We start from the raw sequence: 20,473 nt of genomic DNA on the forward strand, positions 1-20,473 counted from the left end.
CCATTTGACATTGTGGCAGTTCGATTATGACGGGTTGGCTATTACATGTTCGACTATTTGACCATTCGATCACGTAATATAGACCCTTAAGAAGATACCATAAGATATAGGTAACTTAAAATGTACTTTTTGCTAAGTTACCTGACAATTTTCTAAGACATTTTATGAATCATACCAGGAAGCATTATCACTCTGCTGTTTCTCATTTGCAAAGGAGCTACCCTGCTTCATTAAGGCAGTTACATTGGATGACAGTACCTTTTCATCACCTCACTGGATACCCATAATAGAGGAGGCCAGATCTCATCTACCCCTACTTCATATTTTTCAAACAAATGCAGTGTAAGTTGAAAGTATCAATAAATAACTGACCTGAAAACTTTCATTCTTCCTTTACTAACCCACTGAGTAAAGGAGAACACCTGTGTGAAACATTTCAATTTATTTCAGTAAGCACTACATTCATGAAGGGTAATAAAATTAGTAACAAATGTATATATCAAGTCTGAAGGTAAAGCTTCCTTAAACAAAAGCAGACAGCCTAGTGTTTATATTAAAGCATGGTTACTTTTCCAAAGGAAATGGGCATAACCACGCTTGTCTGAAATGTGCCTGTTCTGACTATATTTTTTGCATAATGATGAAATACATTTTTGTCTTATAGGTTCATGGGACAATACTAGGCTATTGGCCCGGAGGCCCTTATAAGCCTAGCCAAGAATTTCACCCATGTTCCCTCAAAGTCAGCACCTGTTTCCCCTGTTCAGCAGGGACACAGGTGGGATCCCAGGGGTGTATTTTCTGTTTCCCATCCAGTCATCCAGGTTCCTCTTAAAGAGGGCTAGTGAGGTACTCTGCTTGACATGGAGAGGGGAGTCTATTCCACAGATGGGGGAGTGTTTGGGACACAAATCTATCCTGCCAACAAGTTCTATTAATGTCACAGACCAGGTTTAGGCCCTGCGTGCAGGTGGCATGAGTGGAGTTTGACTTACAGATATGCAGCACCTCCATCCATGCTCATTGATTATAACAAGTTCTTATGCTATTTATGTAATTTTAGCCATTTTTAACAAAATTAGTTGTACTAAGGAACTTATAACTTTATATCTGCTAATCTGTTTTGTTAGAACTTTGGCTTATACATTAAGTATATATGATAATAGTTATTAAAAAGTATTGGTTTACTAGATAAGGCCCATCCATATTCAGATTTATAAACATACCTCTGTCAGAGACAGAGACAACATACAGGCTACCTATTGAGGAGTAGGTCTCATTATAGGCTCTCCAAACCCAGGGGAGTGTCTGATTCTCTCTGGGGTCAACAAGTAAAAACATGGGAAAAAAGCTTTTTTGTTCAAAGTGATCCACTGTTGTATTCCTGGATGTATTTTTCAGACAGACAGCTGATCAGACTAAAATGCACAAATTCTCAAAATCAAGTAATGAAAACATGAAGCAATCCATCTTTGAGCTGTAAATTGTCCAGTCTATTCAAAGTAATGAGTGCTTTCGTCTATCAGTCTTAATCAGAATTTCATCCAAGGATATAACAGATAGCCAGCTTCCAAAACTTCAGGGCACCTTCCTCATACCCAAACTATCAAGCAGCTTGAGATGAGCTGACTAAAAGACAAGTTTTGGTGCAAAGCCTGGCAGCAGAGAGAGGGAGGCTATGCCCTGAAAAAAGAATGTTAGGAATAACAAAAAATAAAAGTACACACCCAGGCATAAAAAAAAAAAAAAAAAAAAAAAAAAAAACACCAAAAACAAGGGAGATGGAGGGAGGAAGTGACTTCTGCAGTACTGATCATTCAGACATCTACAGTTATGGTAAGTTCAACTTACACAGCTGTACTATGTTCATCATATTGATACCTGCTGCAGTAGCCCTTTTTATATGGATATTACCACAGCCAACTATGCCTGGGATGAGGAAGGAGAAGCGTCCAGGAGCACCTGGAGAATGGTTCTAGCAAAGCTTGATCTAGACCTAGAGAAGGAATCCAGCTTACAGTGCTTGGAAAAAGCATGTAGAGAGGACGAAGTAGCAGCTTCTAGAATACTTACAGCTTGCAACTCTTTCCAAAAAAAACATAGAAGAAGCCAAGGTTCTTGTAGAGTGGGCCTTGACCCTGCCTGGCATAGATTTGTCATGGCGAGAATAATAAAAGGTAATAGCCTTTTGACAATATTAATTTTGAGCTAAGTGGACCTACAGTTGTGACCAATTTGAATGGCGATTTTAAGATTTTTAATTATACTGATTTTTCTGTTGAAAGTGAACATGCAGATTTACTTGCCAGAGGTTTTACATTTGTTCCTTTGGTTAGATCCAAGATAGAGGATCTTGTTATTGACCTTAAAATATTTTTAAGAAAATGTAATTTTAAGTTAATTTTTGGTGACAATAAAATTTAAGTTGTTACGAATGAGTTGCACAGGAGAAGTTTGTATAACCTCCCTATTACATCCTTCCTTGATTCTGTTTAAAAAGTTTTATGAATTTGACTTAAGGTTAATGCATAAAACAAGTATGGGGAATTCATATTTTAATTTGACTGTTACCGAACATTAGTTATTAAAAGAGCTATGTCAGAAGAGGGAGTTGAGAATTATGAAACCAGATAGGGGGGTTGTTATCATGTCTATTTATGTGAATAAAATTAATTTACTGTTAAATGAGGGTTTTTATATTCTGTTTGCTTTATGATTTAGGTAACCAAGGTCAAATTAATCATGAACTTTTGTATTTTTTGAATGCCCAACACCCATTATTTCTGTCCATTTTTGGAATGCCAAAGGACTCCCCTTGAGACCTACTGTTAACTCTGGGAAATCTAAAATTCACCTGTTGGCCAAGTATATACATTTTATCTTTAAGCAGGTACTTGAACCTTTTTATGTGTGTAAAAATTCATGTTTTTTTTTTTTTTGCATAAGTTCAGGGATGTAGTTTTTTCTGATGATATATTTTTTTTACCATTGATGTAGTTAATGTATTTAATGTTATTCCCCACAATATAGGTTTGGATTGATTTCATGATTTTTTAGTTGAATCTACTCATTTTGCATCATTTGAAATTAATGTTTTGGATGTAATGATGGAAATAGTTTTAATGAATAATTTTGTTTTCTTTTTTTTAAGGGCATTATTATTTGCAGACAATGGGAGTGACTAACATCATTATGATACAATGGAGAAGAAAGTTGTATTTAATCATTACAGCCAACCCCCTTGTGTTATTTATACCTGTTTTGTGGATGATATTTTCATTTACTAGAAAAATCCCACTGAGGACATTTAAGATTTTATCAGTTACCTCAATTCTACAACCTCCTTTTTGAAATTCACTTTTTCATTTGACACTAACAAGATTAATTATTTAGATGTGGAAATTAGTAAGGATATTAATAATAAAACATTCATTAGCAACATCTATAGAAAACCAACCTATTAAAATTCCATACTGTTTTATTCAATTTGCCATCCTGCCCACCAAAGGAGAGGTTTGGTCAAGGGCCAATATGTTGAATTAGCCAGGATGGTTTCCAACGATGATTTATTTGTTAGCGAATGTGAATTTTTAACCAAAATGTTCCTAGTTAGGAGTTATCCTTGCAAGTTAATTCAAGGGATGTATAGCAAAGTGGCTTTAAAAAGGAAGGACAGTATTTTCTACCCTCTTATTTTGTCCAAAAAGGCACTTGTTGCTAATGAACTCAAAAGGAACCCCAAAGGTGAGTTTAATTTCTAGCTTGATTCTTTTATTACCACTTTTATGATTAGCCACTTGGAAATTAGAACAATTCTAGACAAGAATTGGGGAGGTTTTTTGCTCATTTTGATAAAATTATGGACAAAATTGGGAAAAGCCCCTTAGTTGTTTTCAGAAGGGGTTGGACTATTAAAAACCTCCATGAGTGTAATGACCATTTTCACTTGAATCCCATCCCTAAAAAGATGGGTACCTATAAATGTGGATTCTGCCCCCAGTGTAAGTTTATTTTGAGTGCAAAGGCATAATGAACATTTTTTTATTAAAACCCCATTTTGCTGTACTTGTTATTCAACTGACCTGGTTTATTTAGTCAAGTGCCAGCAATGTCTCTGTTTTTATGTGGGGAAAACACAGAGGAAAGTTAAAGAATATATTTACAAACATCTTTATGATGTTACACATACGAATAAGAATAATTCCATATACAAGTATAAATCCAATAATCCCAAACATAGTTTTATGTTTTTTGGTCAAGACAGAGTGGAGCAGGATCCTTGGGGGGGGGGGGGGTGGATAGACTGATTTGTTTCAATTTAGAGAATAAATTTGGCAGATCAAGTTAAACACGTGTCTGCCCAGCGCTTAATGATTCCTTGTCAATAGCTATCATCTTAAAATGACGGTCATATTTATTTGGTTTAATTTCATTAGGGTAGCTCTCATTATGTTTACTATAAGTACTCTAGGACAATAATACCAAGGTATGATGTTTTTAATAAATGTTACATGTATGTGGTGGATGTTTCTTTAAGGCGGTATTTAGCTTTTTAAGCCAGCAGTTTATTCTTATTGGTCACAATATATACATGTGATTAAGGTAGGAAGGTTAAATATGTTTTGCATTTTGAATTTGTTATTCTGAAGAAGTCCTTTGTTACAAACTGACAAAAGCACTTAATTTTTGTTGTATGTAATAAATATACATTTTTTATCATCAGTTTGCATGGTTGCTGACTCCAGCACAGGTCTTTTTGAGGTTTAATAGCCTTAGAAAACCATTTGGAAATAGTCTGTTTTGACACAGGTTGTCCCTTTTTCTTACCTTCACAAGAAATAAACAGTTGATCCTGAGATCTTAAAGATTTAGTTTTGTCAAGATAGTACTTGAGTTGTCTGTGGACATCCAAGGTACTGAGTATGCTTTCTCCCTCATTTTTAGGTTCAGAAAAGAAAACGGGTAGATGGACAGTGTGGCTTAAAGTAAATTCAGACCACTTTAGGTATAAAAGAAGGATTAGTTCTCAAAGAAACTCTGTCCCTATGGAAAATGAAGTAGGGTTGACTCACTATAAGAGCTTGTAACTCAGATACCCTTCCTGCAGAGGTCAGAACAATCAGTAAAACAGTCTTCCATGTTAGGAACCTCAAGTCAGCCAGATTAACAGGTTCAAATGGAGCAAGTGTTAGCTTTCTAACACAAAATTAAGAGCCCAAGGAGGGGCCACCAGGTTACTTGGAGACCTCTTATGCAAAACCCTTTTCAAGAATATTTTGTCTTGAGACTGACTTGAAAGAAGAGTATACATGGCCAGACATGCTGAAATGGCCGATAAATGAATATTGATGGAGGAATAGGAAAATATAGTAACTCACACAAATACTGTAAAACCAGAGAACAACTAGCCCTAAATGTCTGCTGGTTATGTTGTTGGCACCAACTAGAAAACCTTTTCCATTTGCTAATATCTGACTTTTTAGTAGTAGGCTTTCTTGCCTCCATTACTATCTGCTGCACACCTTCAGAAAACAGGAGCCTAAAATGAATTAAGACTCTATCATCCAGGCAGTCAACTGAAGATGATTGATGTCAGGGTGTATCAGACATTCCTGTTCTTGTGTAAGTAGATCCATTCTATAAGGAAACTTGTACTTGCCCCTGCCCATTTCCAAAAGAAGAGAACACCATGGTTGTCTGGGCTAGAAGGAAGTCACTACAATGATCTTTGGGTGTTCCTTCTGAATCCTTAGAAGTACCCTGGTTATTAGTGAAAAGGGAGGAAAGACATACAGGAACATTCCTGTCCAAAGAAAAGAAAAGAAAAGGCATCTGTCTTCCATGCCTTCTTGCATGGAGTCCTGGAACAGAATTTTGCCAGTTGACTGTTCAGAGAGGAGGCAAAGAGACCTATACTTGAGGAACTCCCCACAGATGGATCCAATCTTGGAAAATACCCTGATCTAGTTTAAATCTTGAGGGTTTATCCTACTCCTGCTCACCTTGTCTGCCACACACTTTTGCTCTGACAGAATGTAAGATGTCTATAGAGTGAAATTGTGCTGAGAAGGTATATACCAAGGTATCATGGCTAGTCTGCAAAGGGGTTATGACCTGGTTCTACCTTGCTTGTTGATGTACCACACAACTGTGGTATTGTCTGTAACTACTTGAAGAGGTCCCATGGGCCAAAAATGGTTTAGAGAGTTGAGTGCCTTAATCAGGGCAAGCATCTCCTTGATATTTATATGCTTGCATTTCTCCTTGGTGTCCCACACCTGCTTCGCTTTTATCCCTCCCAAAACTGCTCCTCAAGCAAAGTCCAAATCATCTGTGGTGACTGACTGCTTGGGAGTATCAATTAAGAAGGTGAGACCTGGATTTAAGGATATCTGTTGTCTCCACCAAAAGATTTATCTTCTGAAAAACCCCAGTAATGGGATCTGAGAAGATAAATTGTGTTGATGCTAGGACCAAAGAGATTTCAGATACCACTGTATCTTTCTCATGTGGAGTCTTGCCAGGGGTATCATGAGAATCATAGATGCCATGAATCCCAAAATTCTGAGGTGTTTCCTTGCATTGACTGAGGTCTGAATGGAAAACCTTAGAAATGGATTTAGATAAAGATCTATTTTTCCTGTGGAGGAAATCTGAGTAGAATTTTATGCAATTAAAATTTTGAAATAATATCCAACTTGACTCTCTCAAATTTTTTATCTGTATGGAAATTGAATCAAATTAATATAAAATCATAAATAAATAGGATTATTCAACAAAAAGATATTTCTAAGAGCATATTTAACACAATAAATCTTTTGTCAAAAAATGATGATGTTTGTTGGCATGGTTGCCGAATGATCAGTACTTGGAAGCATGCATTATGGGACTGCCCTCGCATCTCTCTCTCTGTGGTGCAATTAAACTTGGCAGCTGGTAACACCATTAGTTGGTCTACTGATAACTCATACTTACAGCCTTTGGATTTGGGGCAATGTAAACACACATAAATAGTAATAATGCTATTAGTTTGATTTTGTTGGCAGGATTAGTTGCTAAAATAATTATTTTTAAACTCTGGAATCAAGCCATGAATTTATATTACAACAATCGTAAATGTATTTTAGTTTTTCATTTAGTGTAAAAAGCATGACATAAATTATTGATGTTTTTGATGACTGAGATTGTTTGTTTCCACTCTGAGGAGGAGGGAAGGGCTATTGGGTTATGGTTACATATGGTCTCCCATACTGGATGTATGTGGTTGTAATAATAAAAAATATATATCGGAAATTAATGGTATGCAGAAGTAGCACTATGACCCCATAATTTTTCAGCACTTCCCACAACTTTCTTCAGTTTCACAAAAAACATATATACAACACTGGCAAACTGCCAGGATCCCCCATGATCCTCTCCAATATTTGTGCAATGACAAAGAGTTGCTCCACTGTTTCATTGCCACAACAGAATATATATTACTGCTCCGGAACCATAGGCTCAACAATTGGACATCTTATTCCAGCACCCTGCATATGCTTTTCCAGGGAAACTGAGGAGTAAGAAACACACCACCTTGTCTCACTTTTGGAAATGATTCTAAATATCAACAGATATGGTCTCAGCCTTCCACAGCACTAAGAACAAGTTAACCATGACACCCCAACACTGTCCATTACTTTCAACATTTCCATCCAGAACTCAACCACTACCATGGCCTTGCCACTGCAGACCTGTATAATTATTGCAGTAATCTCATTTGCTAAAATGGGAATGCTAAAATTCCTCAATCTGATTTGAATGTTACTTCCTAATCAGAGAAGGCGTTCATATCCACCATAATCAAAAGTATTCCTTCCACCTCTAAAAACTGTCCCCAGATGACCCCAGGATTTCTCTCCCCTTGCTAAGAACAGTCTCAGCAGTCTTCTGCCTTTTCCTCCTTTAGGTTCATAGGTTGGTACTAGGCTATCAGCCCTAGGGCCTATACAAGCCTAGCCATAACAATTCCCTGGCTATTTCTTCCTACACTATTTACTTCCCTGGACCCCTGTCTAACAGGGTGACTGATGTGATCCCCGGGGTGAATTTCCTTTCTCCCATCGAATCGTCAAAGTTCCTTTTGAAGAGGGCCAAAGAGGCACTCTGCTTGACATGTATGGGCAATCTATTCCAGAGTCTGGGGAGTCTCTGGGACAGGAACCTATCCCTCCAGCATGTTTTGTTTATTGTGATGACAAGGTTTAGATCCCTGGAGCGTGTGGCTCTGAGGGATTGGGATTTCTTTAAGTGTAGCATGTCCAATAGCTCTGGGTTTGACATGGCCTTGTATGTTAAGCAAAGATCGCACCTGAGTAGACGATATGCGACAGAGTATAGCTGGAGTTTTTTAAGGCAGTCAGCGTAGGGCATCTGCTTTAGGCCTGTGATTCTTTTAGTGAGGTATTTCTGTGGCCTTTCCAGTTGTTGCAGATGTCTTGAGAGGTACATACCAAACAGGGCATTGTATTTTATAATGGGTCTAATGAGGGATGAGTACAGTGGGACAATGACCTCCTTTTTTCTGGATGAAAAGCCCTTAGTGATGAGGTGTGCCACATAGAAGGATTTCCTGACTGTTGTGGTGATGTGGTTATTGAAGGTGAGACCACTGTCCACCTGTGTCCCTAAGTCTCTTATCAAACTTTCGGAGTTTAGTGTACTGCCACCTATATGGTAATTCATGGATACATGTTTTTTCCCAAAGGGGATAACTATACATTTCTTGGCATTGAGCTTGAGCCCATGGCTCTGGCACCAACCATCTGTTTCTGTAAGCCCCTTTTGTAGAGTATCCACATCATTTGGGGATTCAATAATGGCTCCCAGTTTGCAGTCATCTGCAAACTTTGTTATCCAGAGTCCCTTAGTGTTGGCTTGTACTTCAGAGAAGTAGATGCCAAACAAGAGTGGTTCCAGGACTGAACCCTGAGGTACTGCACTTGTCACTTGCCTGGAGCTGGATTTGGAGTCTGCTACTTTTACAGTGTGGGTTCTATCAGTAAGCCAGTTAGCAACCCATTGGGTGACGTAGGGATTAATTCGCAGCTTAGTAAGTTTATCTATGATTCCAGAGTGGGGGATGGTGCAAAGGCCTTGGCAAGGTCTAGATAAGCTGTGTGGACCACCTTACCCTTGTCCATGGCTCTGGAGACTGATTCAAAGAAGTCAATCAAGTTCAGGAGACAAGATCCGCCCTTCACGAACCCAAACTGGGTGGGTTCCAGTGTTTGAAGGTTGCCAATGTCTTTGTTTATAAGTTCCATGATAATATGCTCCATGGCCTTGCAGATAAGGCTTGTCAGACTGATGGGACGGTAGTTTCCGGGATCCAAGGTGGATCCCCCCTTGTGGAGTGGGATAACTGTAGCTGTGCGCCACTCAGTGGGCACAAAACCTGAGGTGAGGCTATGATTAAACATGACACTTAGGTGAAGTGCCAGTTCATATTGTAGTTCATGTAGTACACAGCCTGGGATGTCATCTGGTCCCATGGATGCTGTATTCTTAGCTTTGGAGAGTGCATTTTTTACCTGTGTGGCTGTTATTACCAGAATTTAGCAATCTTCCGGTATTGAGATGGGCCATTTAGGGGGTGAGGGGGGGGTGAAGTTGGCACTGAATCGATCTGCCAGGATATTGGCAATATCATTGGGATCAGTATATTTAATGCCATTCTGTTATAGCTCAGAGCAGATCTGAACATTGCCATTTAGATTCTTGACATAGTTATAGAATGCCTTGTTGTTGTCTTTGGAATCTTTGGCAATTTTATTTTGGTAACTAGCTTTGGAGGATTTTATGAGGGATCTCAGTTTCTTACTGAGGCTGGTAAGGAAGTTTTTTGCATCTTGGGATTTTCCTCTTTTCTGCAACAGTTTCTTCCTTTTGTTGTAAAGTTTGTTTATGGCAGGGAACCACCAGATTGGCTTCTATTTTTTGGATGAGAGCATCTTGGTTCTATTTGGAATGGCACGATTTATGCATGAGTGGATGTGCTCGTACAGTGCCTTAGTGTAGGATTCAGCAGTTGAACTTTCAGCTCCCGTCTGCATGGGTGTCATGAAGTTTGTCACTTCTGACTTGAGTAGCATGAAGTTGGCTTTGGAGAAGTTTTTTATGGAGGTTTCCTTACTGGGGGGTGGGGGTCGGATGTGGATGTTAATTCCTGATTCGTTGGATGGTTTGCCCTAAATCTGTTTGAGGCCATTTAAAAGTAATTTGCCGTGGTGTAGCCAAGCTCTTTTCCTACCGAATCTTTGTTTCAGAGACTACTTTTGCTGTTGCCTTCCTTGCTTTTTGGGACCTATTTGTTAAATCAGGAGATGCCCCTTCCACCCCATTAGCACTGTATGAGAAGCCTCTTTTCTAGCCTGATGGTTAAATACATACATCTTCCATGCATTTGGTTTGGTTTGGTGGGGACCATCATACATCAAGTTTGTTTTTATAAGTTATAAATTTCATGAGTTTCATTTCACTGAATGTTGTTCACAAATAGAGCTGTAGTGTAAATGTTTCTTAGTTCTTGTATTGCAAAGAAAGAGTCAAGTGAAGAATAAGGAGAAAACATTCTCAACAACAAGTGTGAATTTCATTTGAAGTTCAAATAGTACAAACTTTGCTAATAAACCAAGTTTTAGTAATAAAACTGGAACATTGCTGTGTTATAACTGCATTTATTGTAAATTAATGTTTGTCTTTCGGCTTTTTCCCGGTAAGGGGTTGCCACAGTGGAACTCCGGTCCACTAATGATTGGCAGTAGATTTTATACGAAACGCCGAGGTGCCAGCTCGATGCCCAACCTTCAATGAAGGCAAGTCCATTTACGCATGCATGTCTTTCAAATGCTACCCAACCACAGGGAGGACATGCAGACTCCACACAGAAGGCATTCCCAAGCCAAGCCGAGAATCGAACGGGAGAACCTCTTGCTGTAAGGTAACAACGCTACCGCCGTACCACCGCAGCATCCTAATATGTAGCAATAATGAATTTGTGCACCTGGTTATGGGAAAGAAGTATAATTTTAAGTGATTTGCAACTTGCAATAGCTTGTGTGTAGTTTATTTAGCTACCTGTTTGAATTGTCCCAGGTTCTATGTAGGCAAGAGTAGCAGGAAGCTTAAAGTGCGAATTACTGAACATCAGTCGGAAATAAGAAGGAAAGTTGCAAATAACTTTCTTGCAAAATACATTATGGATTGTGGCATAGAGCATACATTTATTTTTAGAGTAGTTGAATTATTATTTAAAACTCCAAGGGGAGGCAACATTAATAATAAGTTGGAGGTATATGAATATAACTGGATATTGCATTCACAAGCTGATTGCAAACCAAGTTTAAATGCCACAATTAGTGTAAAAGCAATTTTAAAGCAAAAACAGATGCACTTGAAATGAAAGAATATTTTATCATATTTGTCTGATCTTCGATTGCTATCATTGGTGCACCTTTAAGGAATTTTTGTATTAATTAATTGTTGCTCTAATTTTATTGGTGGATGTGTCTTGTGATTTTGTTTGAACTTAGTATTTAAGAAGGCAGTTGTTTTTATGCTGCATTTCCCAAAAGCGTGGTTTGATTGATAAATCTGTTGGCGTTTCTGAGTCCCCTGTTCTTTTTAGATTTCGTTTGATTGCTGCCGTTGACTGCTTTTACTGTATTCCTTGATCCATTAAAATTTATGCCTTCAGGGCATCACATACTTTTAAGTCCCAGTGGTAGTTCCTGATATCTGTGTAAGCACATACCCAGGAGACCTATCTTATTTTACACAATAAGTAGGCTCTATGACACCACAGGAATATGCACCATAATATATATACTGGAGTAGCACTTTACCATCTTGTATTTGCAGACATTTGTGCTAGTCAAATATTTATTAAATACATTTCTAATCATATTACTTGACATTTTAGGTAGCCCATATAGGCATGAAGTTCAATACATCCCCTCTGATTTGCACAAGAAAGCTTTGGCCTGGCCTGGACAGTCTGGATATGTTCATGTAAGTACTGCATCGTAAAGTACTGTTGTTGACTTACACATGTTTTAAACAACAGCTGTAGTCAAGAAATTAAATAAATAAATGTGTATGTCTACATACATACACACACACACACACACACATATATATATATATATATATATATATATATATATATATATATATGTATACACACACGAGTGTGTGCTTTTGAGAATATCTGTATTTTCTTCATACTATCAATGTTCATGAATCACTCTAGGAGGTTAATTAGGAGGTTAATTAAATAAAAATGTGCTTTTCCCCAACATGTTGTGTTGACCACCTGATTGACAAGATTGTGTTTAGTAGCTAAGTTGTCTTCTTCATATAGTATACCTAGTGTTCTCACAACTCACTCTAATTTGACATCCCTTTTGTCTTCACTATTCCATCTTTCTCTCTGTTTCTGTTTCTCTTTCCTATGCTTGTCTCTGTATCTCTCTCTCTCTCTCTCACCCACTGTTCCTCTCTGTCTCTCCATTGGCTTAGAATAGCACTGTTAATCATCATCATTATCATCAACCCCCTTTTCCCATTGTCTACATGAAGTCAGTGTGTCGTGTTAAATGTTGCCATCTCTCTCCATTCAATGCCACATTCCTGCCTTCTTTGACACTGTTGTAGATCTTCCACACAACCCATACACCTCTTTGCTGGATGTCCTCATTTCCTCTTGCCTTCTTCCTGTCTGTCCCAAATTTTCTTCACCAAGTAGTCTTCTACTTTCCTGCATGTGTGCCCAAACCACTGTAATCTGCTCTGTTTGATCATTGCTGTAATTGGAGGTACTTTGGCTTCTGCTCTTATGTCCTCATTTCTTCATCTGTCCCACAGTGTGCATCCTGTCACCTTTTTCAGGCACTTCATTTCCATCATCTCTAGCTTTACCAGAAAGAGACTGGAATAATATTCATTCAACAATGTTAGTAAGGAAATTATTCACAGAGTATATTCAGGAACAACAATTGCTTCAGATTGTAAAAAACCTACCAGGGGTCGGAACATTACAGATATTGTTTGTGTTCCCAGAGCAATTATTCTAACTTCAAGTCAAGTTTTATCACCATTGATGTGCAGTGATCATGGGGTTATTAAGGTTAATTTGTTGCTAGATAATTCTGCCAAACTGAAATCTAAGCCAATGCCCAGAAGGTTAATTACAGATTATATGGAAGCAAAACAGTAACAGTGATGCTGTCCTCACGATACAGTTATTATTGCAGCAGGTAACAATGATGCTGTCCTCATGATACAGTTATTATTGCAGCGGGTAACAGTGATGCTGTCCTCATGAAACAGTTATTAATGCAGCAGGTAACAGTGATGCTGTCCTCATGATACAGTTATTATTGCAGCAGGTAACAGTGATGCTGTCTTTGTGATACAGTTATTATTGCAGCAGGTAACAGTGATGCTGTCCTCCAGATACAGTTTTAATTGCAGCAGGTAACAGTGATGCTGTCCTCATGATACAGTTATTGTTTCAGCAGGTAACAGTGATGCTGTCCTGTTGATACAGTTATTATTGCAACAGGTAACAGTGATGCTATCCTTATGCTACAGTTATTGTTGCAGCCGATAACAGTGATGATGTCCTCAAGATACAGTTATTATTGCAGCAGGTGACAGTGATGCTGTCCTCATGATACAGTTATTATTGCAGCAGGTGATAGTGATGCTGTCCTCGTGATACAGTTATTATTGCAGCAGGTAACAATGATGCTGTCCTCTTGATACAGTTATTGTTGCAGCAGGTAACAATGATGCTGTCCTCCTGATACAGTTATTGTTGCTGCAGGTAGCAGTGATGCTGTCCTTCTGATCCAGTCATTATTGCATCAGGTAACAGTGATGCTGTCCTCTTGATACAGTTATTTTTGCAGCCGGTAATAATGATGCTACCCTCACGATACAATTATTGCAACAGGTAACAGTGATGCTGTCCTCGTGATAGAGTTTTTATTGCAGCAGGTGACAGTGATGCTGTCCACTTGATACATTTATTATTGCTGCTGGTAACAGTGATGCTGTCCTCGTGATACAATTATTGTTGCAGCAGGTAACAATGATGCTGTCCTCATGATACAGTTATTGTTGCAGCAGGTAACAGTGATGCTGTCCTCATGATACAGTTATTGTTGCAGCAGGTAACAGTGATGCTGTCCTCCTGATACAGTTATTGTTGCAGCAGGTAACAGTGATGCTGTCCTCATGATACATTTATTATTGCTGCTGGTAACAGTGATGCTGTCCTCGTGATACAATTATTGTTGCAGCAGGTAACAGTAATGCTGTCCTCTTTATACAGTTATTATTGCAGCAGGTAACGGTGATGCTGTCCTCCTGATACAGTTATTATTGCAGCAGGTAACAGTGATGCTGTCCTCTTGATGCAGTTATTGTTGCAGCAGGTAACAATGATGCTGTCTTCATGATACAGTTATTGTTGCAGCAGGTAACAGTGATGCTGTCCTCATGATACAGTTATTGTTGCAGCAGGTAACAGTGATGCTGTCCTCCTGATACAGTTATTGTTGCAGCAGGTAACAGTGATGCTGTCCTCATGATACATTTATTATTGCTGCTGGTAACAGTGATGCTGTCCTCGTGATACAATTATTGTTGCAGCAGGTAACAGTAATGCTGTCCTCTTTATACAGTTATTATTGCAGCAGGTAACGGTGATGCTGTCCTCCTGATACAGTTATTATTGCAGCAGCTAACAGTGATGCTGTCCTCTTGATACAGTTATTGTTGCAGCAGGTAACAGCAATGCTGTCCTCTTTATACAGTTATTATTGCAGCAGGTAACGGTGATGCTGTCCTCCTGATACAGTTATTATTGCAGCAGGTAACAGTGATGCTGTCCTCTTGATGCAGTTATTGTTGCAGCAGGTAACAATGATGCTGTCTTCATGATACAGTTACTGGTGCAGCAACCTGCTGCTGGTTGCACTAGTATTGGGATGTCTGAAAAGTGATTTCTGATATGGTGGGATTAAGTATTTTATTTAGTGATGTTATTCCCAGTCCTTATTATGTATGTGTTAAAAAAAAGATTTGCAAAGGAAATAGCAAACATCATATGTAGAATTTCACTAAGTAGTTCTGTCAAAGTAATAAAAACGATAGAGGATTTGGATGTTAAAAATAACTGCTTCAGTAGAAATCGGCTTTATTTTAGCCATGTTGGTAACAGATTAGTTTGTAATTCCCTTAGGAAAGTTATTTATCCATTTTAGGAGCAGTATGGGACAGCAGAAATAAAGAAGAGCTTAAATTCCTTGAAATTATATTTTTATAATTATAGAAACTTAAACAAAAAAAATGCAGATTTAGAATGTATAATACCAGGTGAAAAGTATGAATTGTGCTTCACTGGGACTTTGTTTACTGATTGTTCAAGGGTTTAAGGGGACATCATGTGGTTTGTGCAATGCACAAAGGTGGTGGTGGTGTATCTGTATATGTGTTTACTAAGTTGGTCTCCTTTACTATTAATTCTGATGAGTTGATGGAATTTGTGATGGTGAAATTATGTTTGGCAAAATATGACTGGAGGGTGGGAATCTTCTATACACCCCACACCTCAGGAAAAGAACATGATAAGTTTTGTGGTACTGCCTGTAAATTATTTTATCAAGGATATGACATAACCATGGGGGATATTAACCTTCCAGGAAATGATTGGAATCTCCCTTCTACTAAGTCTGCTCTCACAAACAAAAGTTGTATTTTATACAGCTGTAAACAGATTATTAAACATACAAACAAGCAAACGAACAAACAGGGATGATAACTTAATGGATGTTATTTGGTTAAATACTGGACTAATTTGGTTTTAAACTGTTATATCAGTACTCCAATTTGAAAAATCAGAACATTGTTTTATTCAGTGTGAAATTGTGAGTAATAGTGAAAAACGTGGTAGACCTAGTGTACCCCTTAGAAAGTTTTATAGAACTGACTTTGAGTCTATAAATAATGAACTTGGCTCTTAGCAGTGGTAGAGGAAACTAGAAGGAACGTCAATTGAAGAAAAGTGGGATACTTTTTACGATAAATGATATGCCCTAATAAACAGGTGTGTACCTACTGGTGTGGCCAGTCATCACAAGCAATGTTTCCTTCCATGGAGTACAAAATAGTTATCACAAGTGAAAAATAAAACAAAGGCCCTCTGGAAGAGGTATAGATGCAATCTGTGTTCTTCCATTAAATATAGACATAGTACTGAAAAAATCCTTGAGGAGTTTATCTCTCAAAATTAAAACTGACTATGAGAACTGGTTAGCCATCAATTGTAAGATGAATCAAAAGGTTCTGTTCTAAGATGCTTTAGGAAAGAAAACATGAAGCAAGGGAGTGTAAATAATACTCAGTGTCAAAAATCTGAAAGATTTTGGTCAGATGTAAAGCAGCCATAGCTGTCCAGACACATATGAATGTACTGATGTGTACTGCCTCAGTTGTGATAGTATCTTGCATCTTAAGAAACATAAATACATGAAATACATAGGATACAAATACTTGTAAACATTTTGTAATGTTCTTAAAATCATATTTAAATAGGTATGTTTTAGGAGGCAGACTGAATGGTACTATATTTTGGCATTCCCTGTGTTACTGAGGCAGGATGAGGCAATACCAAAAAGCATATTAACCAAAATATTTATGCAGTGACCACTACACGGATATGTGGTGTCAGTTTTATTATCCTTATGGATGTGAAAGCACACACAAAGATTCACTTATAGGCTCGAAAACAATTCATTCCTACAAACCACATTTACCAACTATGTTATGAAGCATTTTTGCAAGTGGAAAAACAAACAAAAAAGTACAAGAAGACAGATGTGAGTTTTAGGTTCTGATAACTGTTCCCAACTAAAAACTGTGTGGAGCCCTCATCTCACTTTCCTTCCATTTCAGCCCTCCCCATACTAATTCTTATGTTGTTTTTCTTTCGGCTTTTCATGGTTAGGGGTTGCCACAGCGGAACTCCGGTCTGCTAATGATTGGCAGTCGATTTTTATGGTGTCAAGGTGCCAGCCTGACGCCCAACCTTCAACGAAGGCACGCCCATTCATGCAAGTCTTTCAAATGCCACTCAACTGTGGGGAGGACATGCAGACTCCACACAGAAGGCACTCCAGCCGAGAATCAAATGGGAGAACCTCTTGCTGTGAGGTGACAATGCTACTGCTGCACCATCGTGGCTTTCCTTTCTTATAATAGTCACCTTGCCCTGACATCCCACAATTACTTATATAGTCACCTTTCCCTGACATCACACTTAATTAACCTTCAGCTATAGCCTCCCCCCCCCTTTAAAGTAGTCATAATTTCATTAAAATGTTGTTTCAGGCAGCTTAAGTGTTACAGAAAAATGCCTAACAAATTAAAAAGTAAAACAAATCATATGAAGCAGGGACTATTATATACATTAACCTAAATTCCAACCATTTGTAGAAGCATTTAATTGACTGATGTACAGCACTGTCTTCTTAATGTCTCTGTCTCACACACGCACGCACACACACGCACACATATGCAGGTGTAGGCATATACGACATTTGATTTACTACTTCTACCACTAACGTCAAATAAAGTAAGAAAATACTGTTGAACGCAAATACATTAACAACTTGATCCATCACAAACATACACTGACTGTACTTTCAAATTAATAGGATGCAGAAACTATTCTAAAAACTAGGCCAACACAACAACTGAGGAGATTCTGCTAGTAGAGATGACTTTCATTTAGGGGTACACTCAATAGGCAAGAGGGGTCTGGGATTTACTGAAGAAAACTGGCAAAGGAACCAAGGTTTTGGGAGCAAATAACTAACGAGGGAAAGGTAATAGAATGGGAAGAGGTCAAGAAGACATTTCAACTGCAGGCTAGAGACTGCTTTCCCTATCAGGATTTGATATCAGAATACAGGCAAAGAACAAAAAAATGATAGGAGAATCCTAAGTGAAAGTCCTGCACTGGTTGAGTTTTTAGGTGAATCCAGTACAGAAGCTACTGTTAAAAAAAGGGATAATTAGTAGCGCATATAAAATATCACAGGATAACTATACAAATCAATCAGAGGTGGTTAGAAAAGACCGATAAGAGAGACTGGATAAGTAATTTGCAAGGAAACAATGGGAAGGCATATGTATGGCTCCCAAATATGCAACAAAGTCTAGACGATTTAGGATTTTTGCCTGAAAGTGTTTGCATAGGTGTTTGGATACACCAAGCAGACTTCAAAATACTTTTTCCTCAGGTAAATGCCAAACATTGCAGGTATGATGGGGAAGAAAGGGGTAACTGGAAACATATGTTTTGGGAGTATAATTAGATGGCAGACTTTAAAAATTCCCTAAAGAGTACTCGGTCAGACACATTGGGTAATCAGATAAGTATAACTAAGAAAATTATTTTTTTGAACTGAGAAAACATAAAGGCCTTGTTCACTTTAATTTTGGTGGATGCCAAAAAAACAAAAAAACAAAAAAAAAGACAATTACTAGAAACTGGAAAACAAAGTCTAAACATATTTGAAGTGGTGAATATTGTAACAGAAATAAAATAAGTAGAAGTGGGATCTTCAGAAAATAGTAAGTGCAAATTACATAGAAAAAAATGGAAACTGAGATAACCATACATGCAGAATAATGTTTCAGAGGAGGAGTGAGGTTTAAGGGAAGGCAGGAATTGAACAATTTATATAATGCTGGATTGATGATAAATGTACAGAGGAATATATGTGATGCATAATGTTTGTAACTGAACATGTTAATAAGTTTTGTTTTTTATATAAACATATGTTTGCTTTTGTCAAAAAATTAATGCATAGCAATGCACACACCATCACAAGTTACACATCCATCTCTACACATGTAAGAACAAAACCACAATTACTCTCTATGTAACAATCCTATTAAATATTTGCAACAGTGTTGAATAACAGGAAGTTGTTGTGTCTTTCGGCTTATCCCGGTTAGGGGTCGCCACAGCGGAACTCCGATCCACTAATGTTTGGTCGTGGATTTTTACGTGCCGAGTTACCAGCCCTGATGCACAACCTTCAACAAAGGCATGCCCATTCATGCATACCTCCACACAGAAGATGCTCTAGCTGAGAATCGAACACGACAACGTCTTGCTGTGAGGCGACAATGCTACCGCAGCACTGCTACCAGGAAGGCAAAGTAAAAATAAAAATCCAATATTACCATTTTACAAATATTTCTTCCAACATTCCAAAACAAACAGCAACAGTTCTGGGTGTTTACCTGGAGAGTTCCAACTCCACCACAACACACACATGCCTAATACTGATACTGATTTGTGGTAGCACAAAAGTGATCAAAGTGCAGCCACCAAAACAGGGCTTTAGATGACAAACCAATAGCTGACTTTAGAAACAGTAAAAACGACCTCCAAACTCAGTAAAATGATCACACTTGCAGCACAGCAAAACAAGCAAACACTTGACCAACAGTAAGCAACCCATATAAACTTATACATACATATATAGATATAAATATAGATATAAATACATGTGGAGTACAAAAACAGATAGCTAGAGATATTAATTTCCTCCATATTCTTGATGCATAAAAATATTTTTACAGAGAAAGCTTGTTACTAAAGTTTAACTACTTAATAGCACTGCTCTTCTAATACCCTCATACTTTACAACCCAAACATTTATTTACTGATCTAAAAATATACAAATATGTGTTCATCATCCATAGTGCCTCATTGACATATGTGTTCTGTACCTGCACAAACCCACACTGGCAGCTTTCCAGAGCTCAGAATCCCCTCCTCTGACTCTCATGATAGGGGATTGGCTAACCCCTGTCTCAGAAAGTCACTTATGCAGTCTTTCACTGCCAGCTGTAGGACTCACACAGGTGAATCTCCTCAGGAGCCAGCTTTGGTGGATTACAGCTTCCAGACTCAGATAAGATCCCTTTGGGAACTTCCCTTCCTCTTTGTTATCATACAATTTTTTATTTATTTCAGATTTATTATAAATAATATATATATATATATATATAGAGAGAGAGAGAGAGAGAGAGAGAGAGAGAGAGAGAGAGAGAGAGAGAGAGAGAGAGAGAGAGAGGTTTACTATCAAAATGTGGAAAATCAAAACAATTTTCCACTTTTTGATTGAGTTTGTTTTCCAAATCTTGTAATGCAAAATTACCAAACTATCAGAAATGGTAACCAGTGAAATGACATTCGAACACTGGAAGCTCCAAAGTCAAAAGTCTGTGTTACTGATGCCCCCCACACCCCCTGCATATTACATATTCCATCTCTGAGATCGGCCTACAGTGAGGAAAAGGGTAAACTTCCTGATCTCCACTGTAGTGCGATCTGTTATCAGAG

At 38.0% G+C, this 20,473-nt stretch overlaps 1 protein-coding gene across 1 annotated transcript in view; it reads left to right on the forward strand.

Annotated features, from left to right (window-relative positions):
- The window catches only part of CCHR3.PART1H7orf31 (chromosome chr3.part1 C7orf31 homolog), a 559,004-nt gene that overhangs the window by 376,825 nt on the left and 161,706 nt on the right, over positions 1–20,473 (forward strand). The window contains exon 6 of the mRNA XM_044066850.1: positions 11,963–12,051. Coding sequence (XP_043922785.1) covers positions 11,963–12,051 — 89 coding nt within the window. The remainder of the gene's footprint in view (positions 1–11,962; positions 12,052–20,473) is intronic.

This window comes from Protopterus annectens, chromosome 3.part1 (genome assembly GCF_019279795.1).
Source record: "Protopterus annectens isolate FY-2018-M chromosome 3.part1, PAN1.0, whole genome shotgun sequence".
Lineage (NCBI taxonomy): Eukaryota > Metazoa > Chordata > Ceratodontiformes > Protopteridae > Protopterus > Protopterus annectens.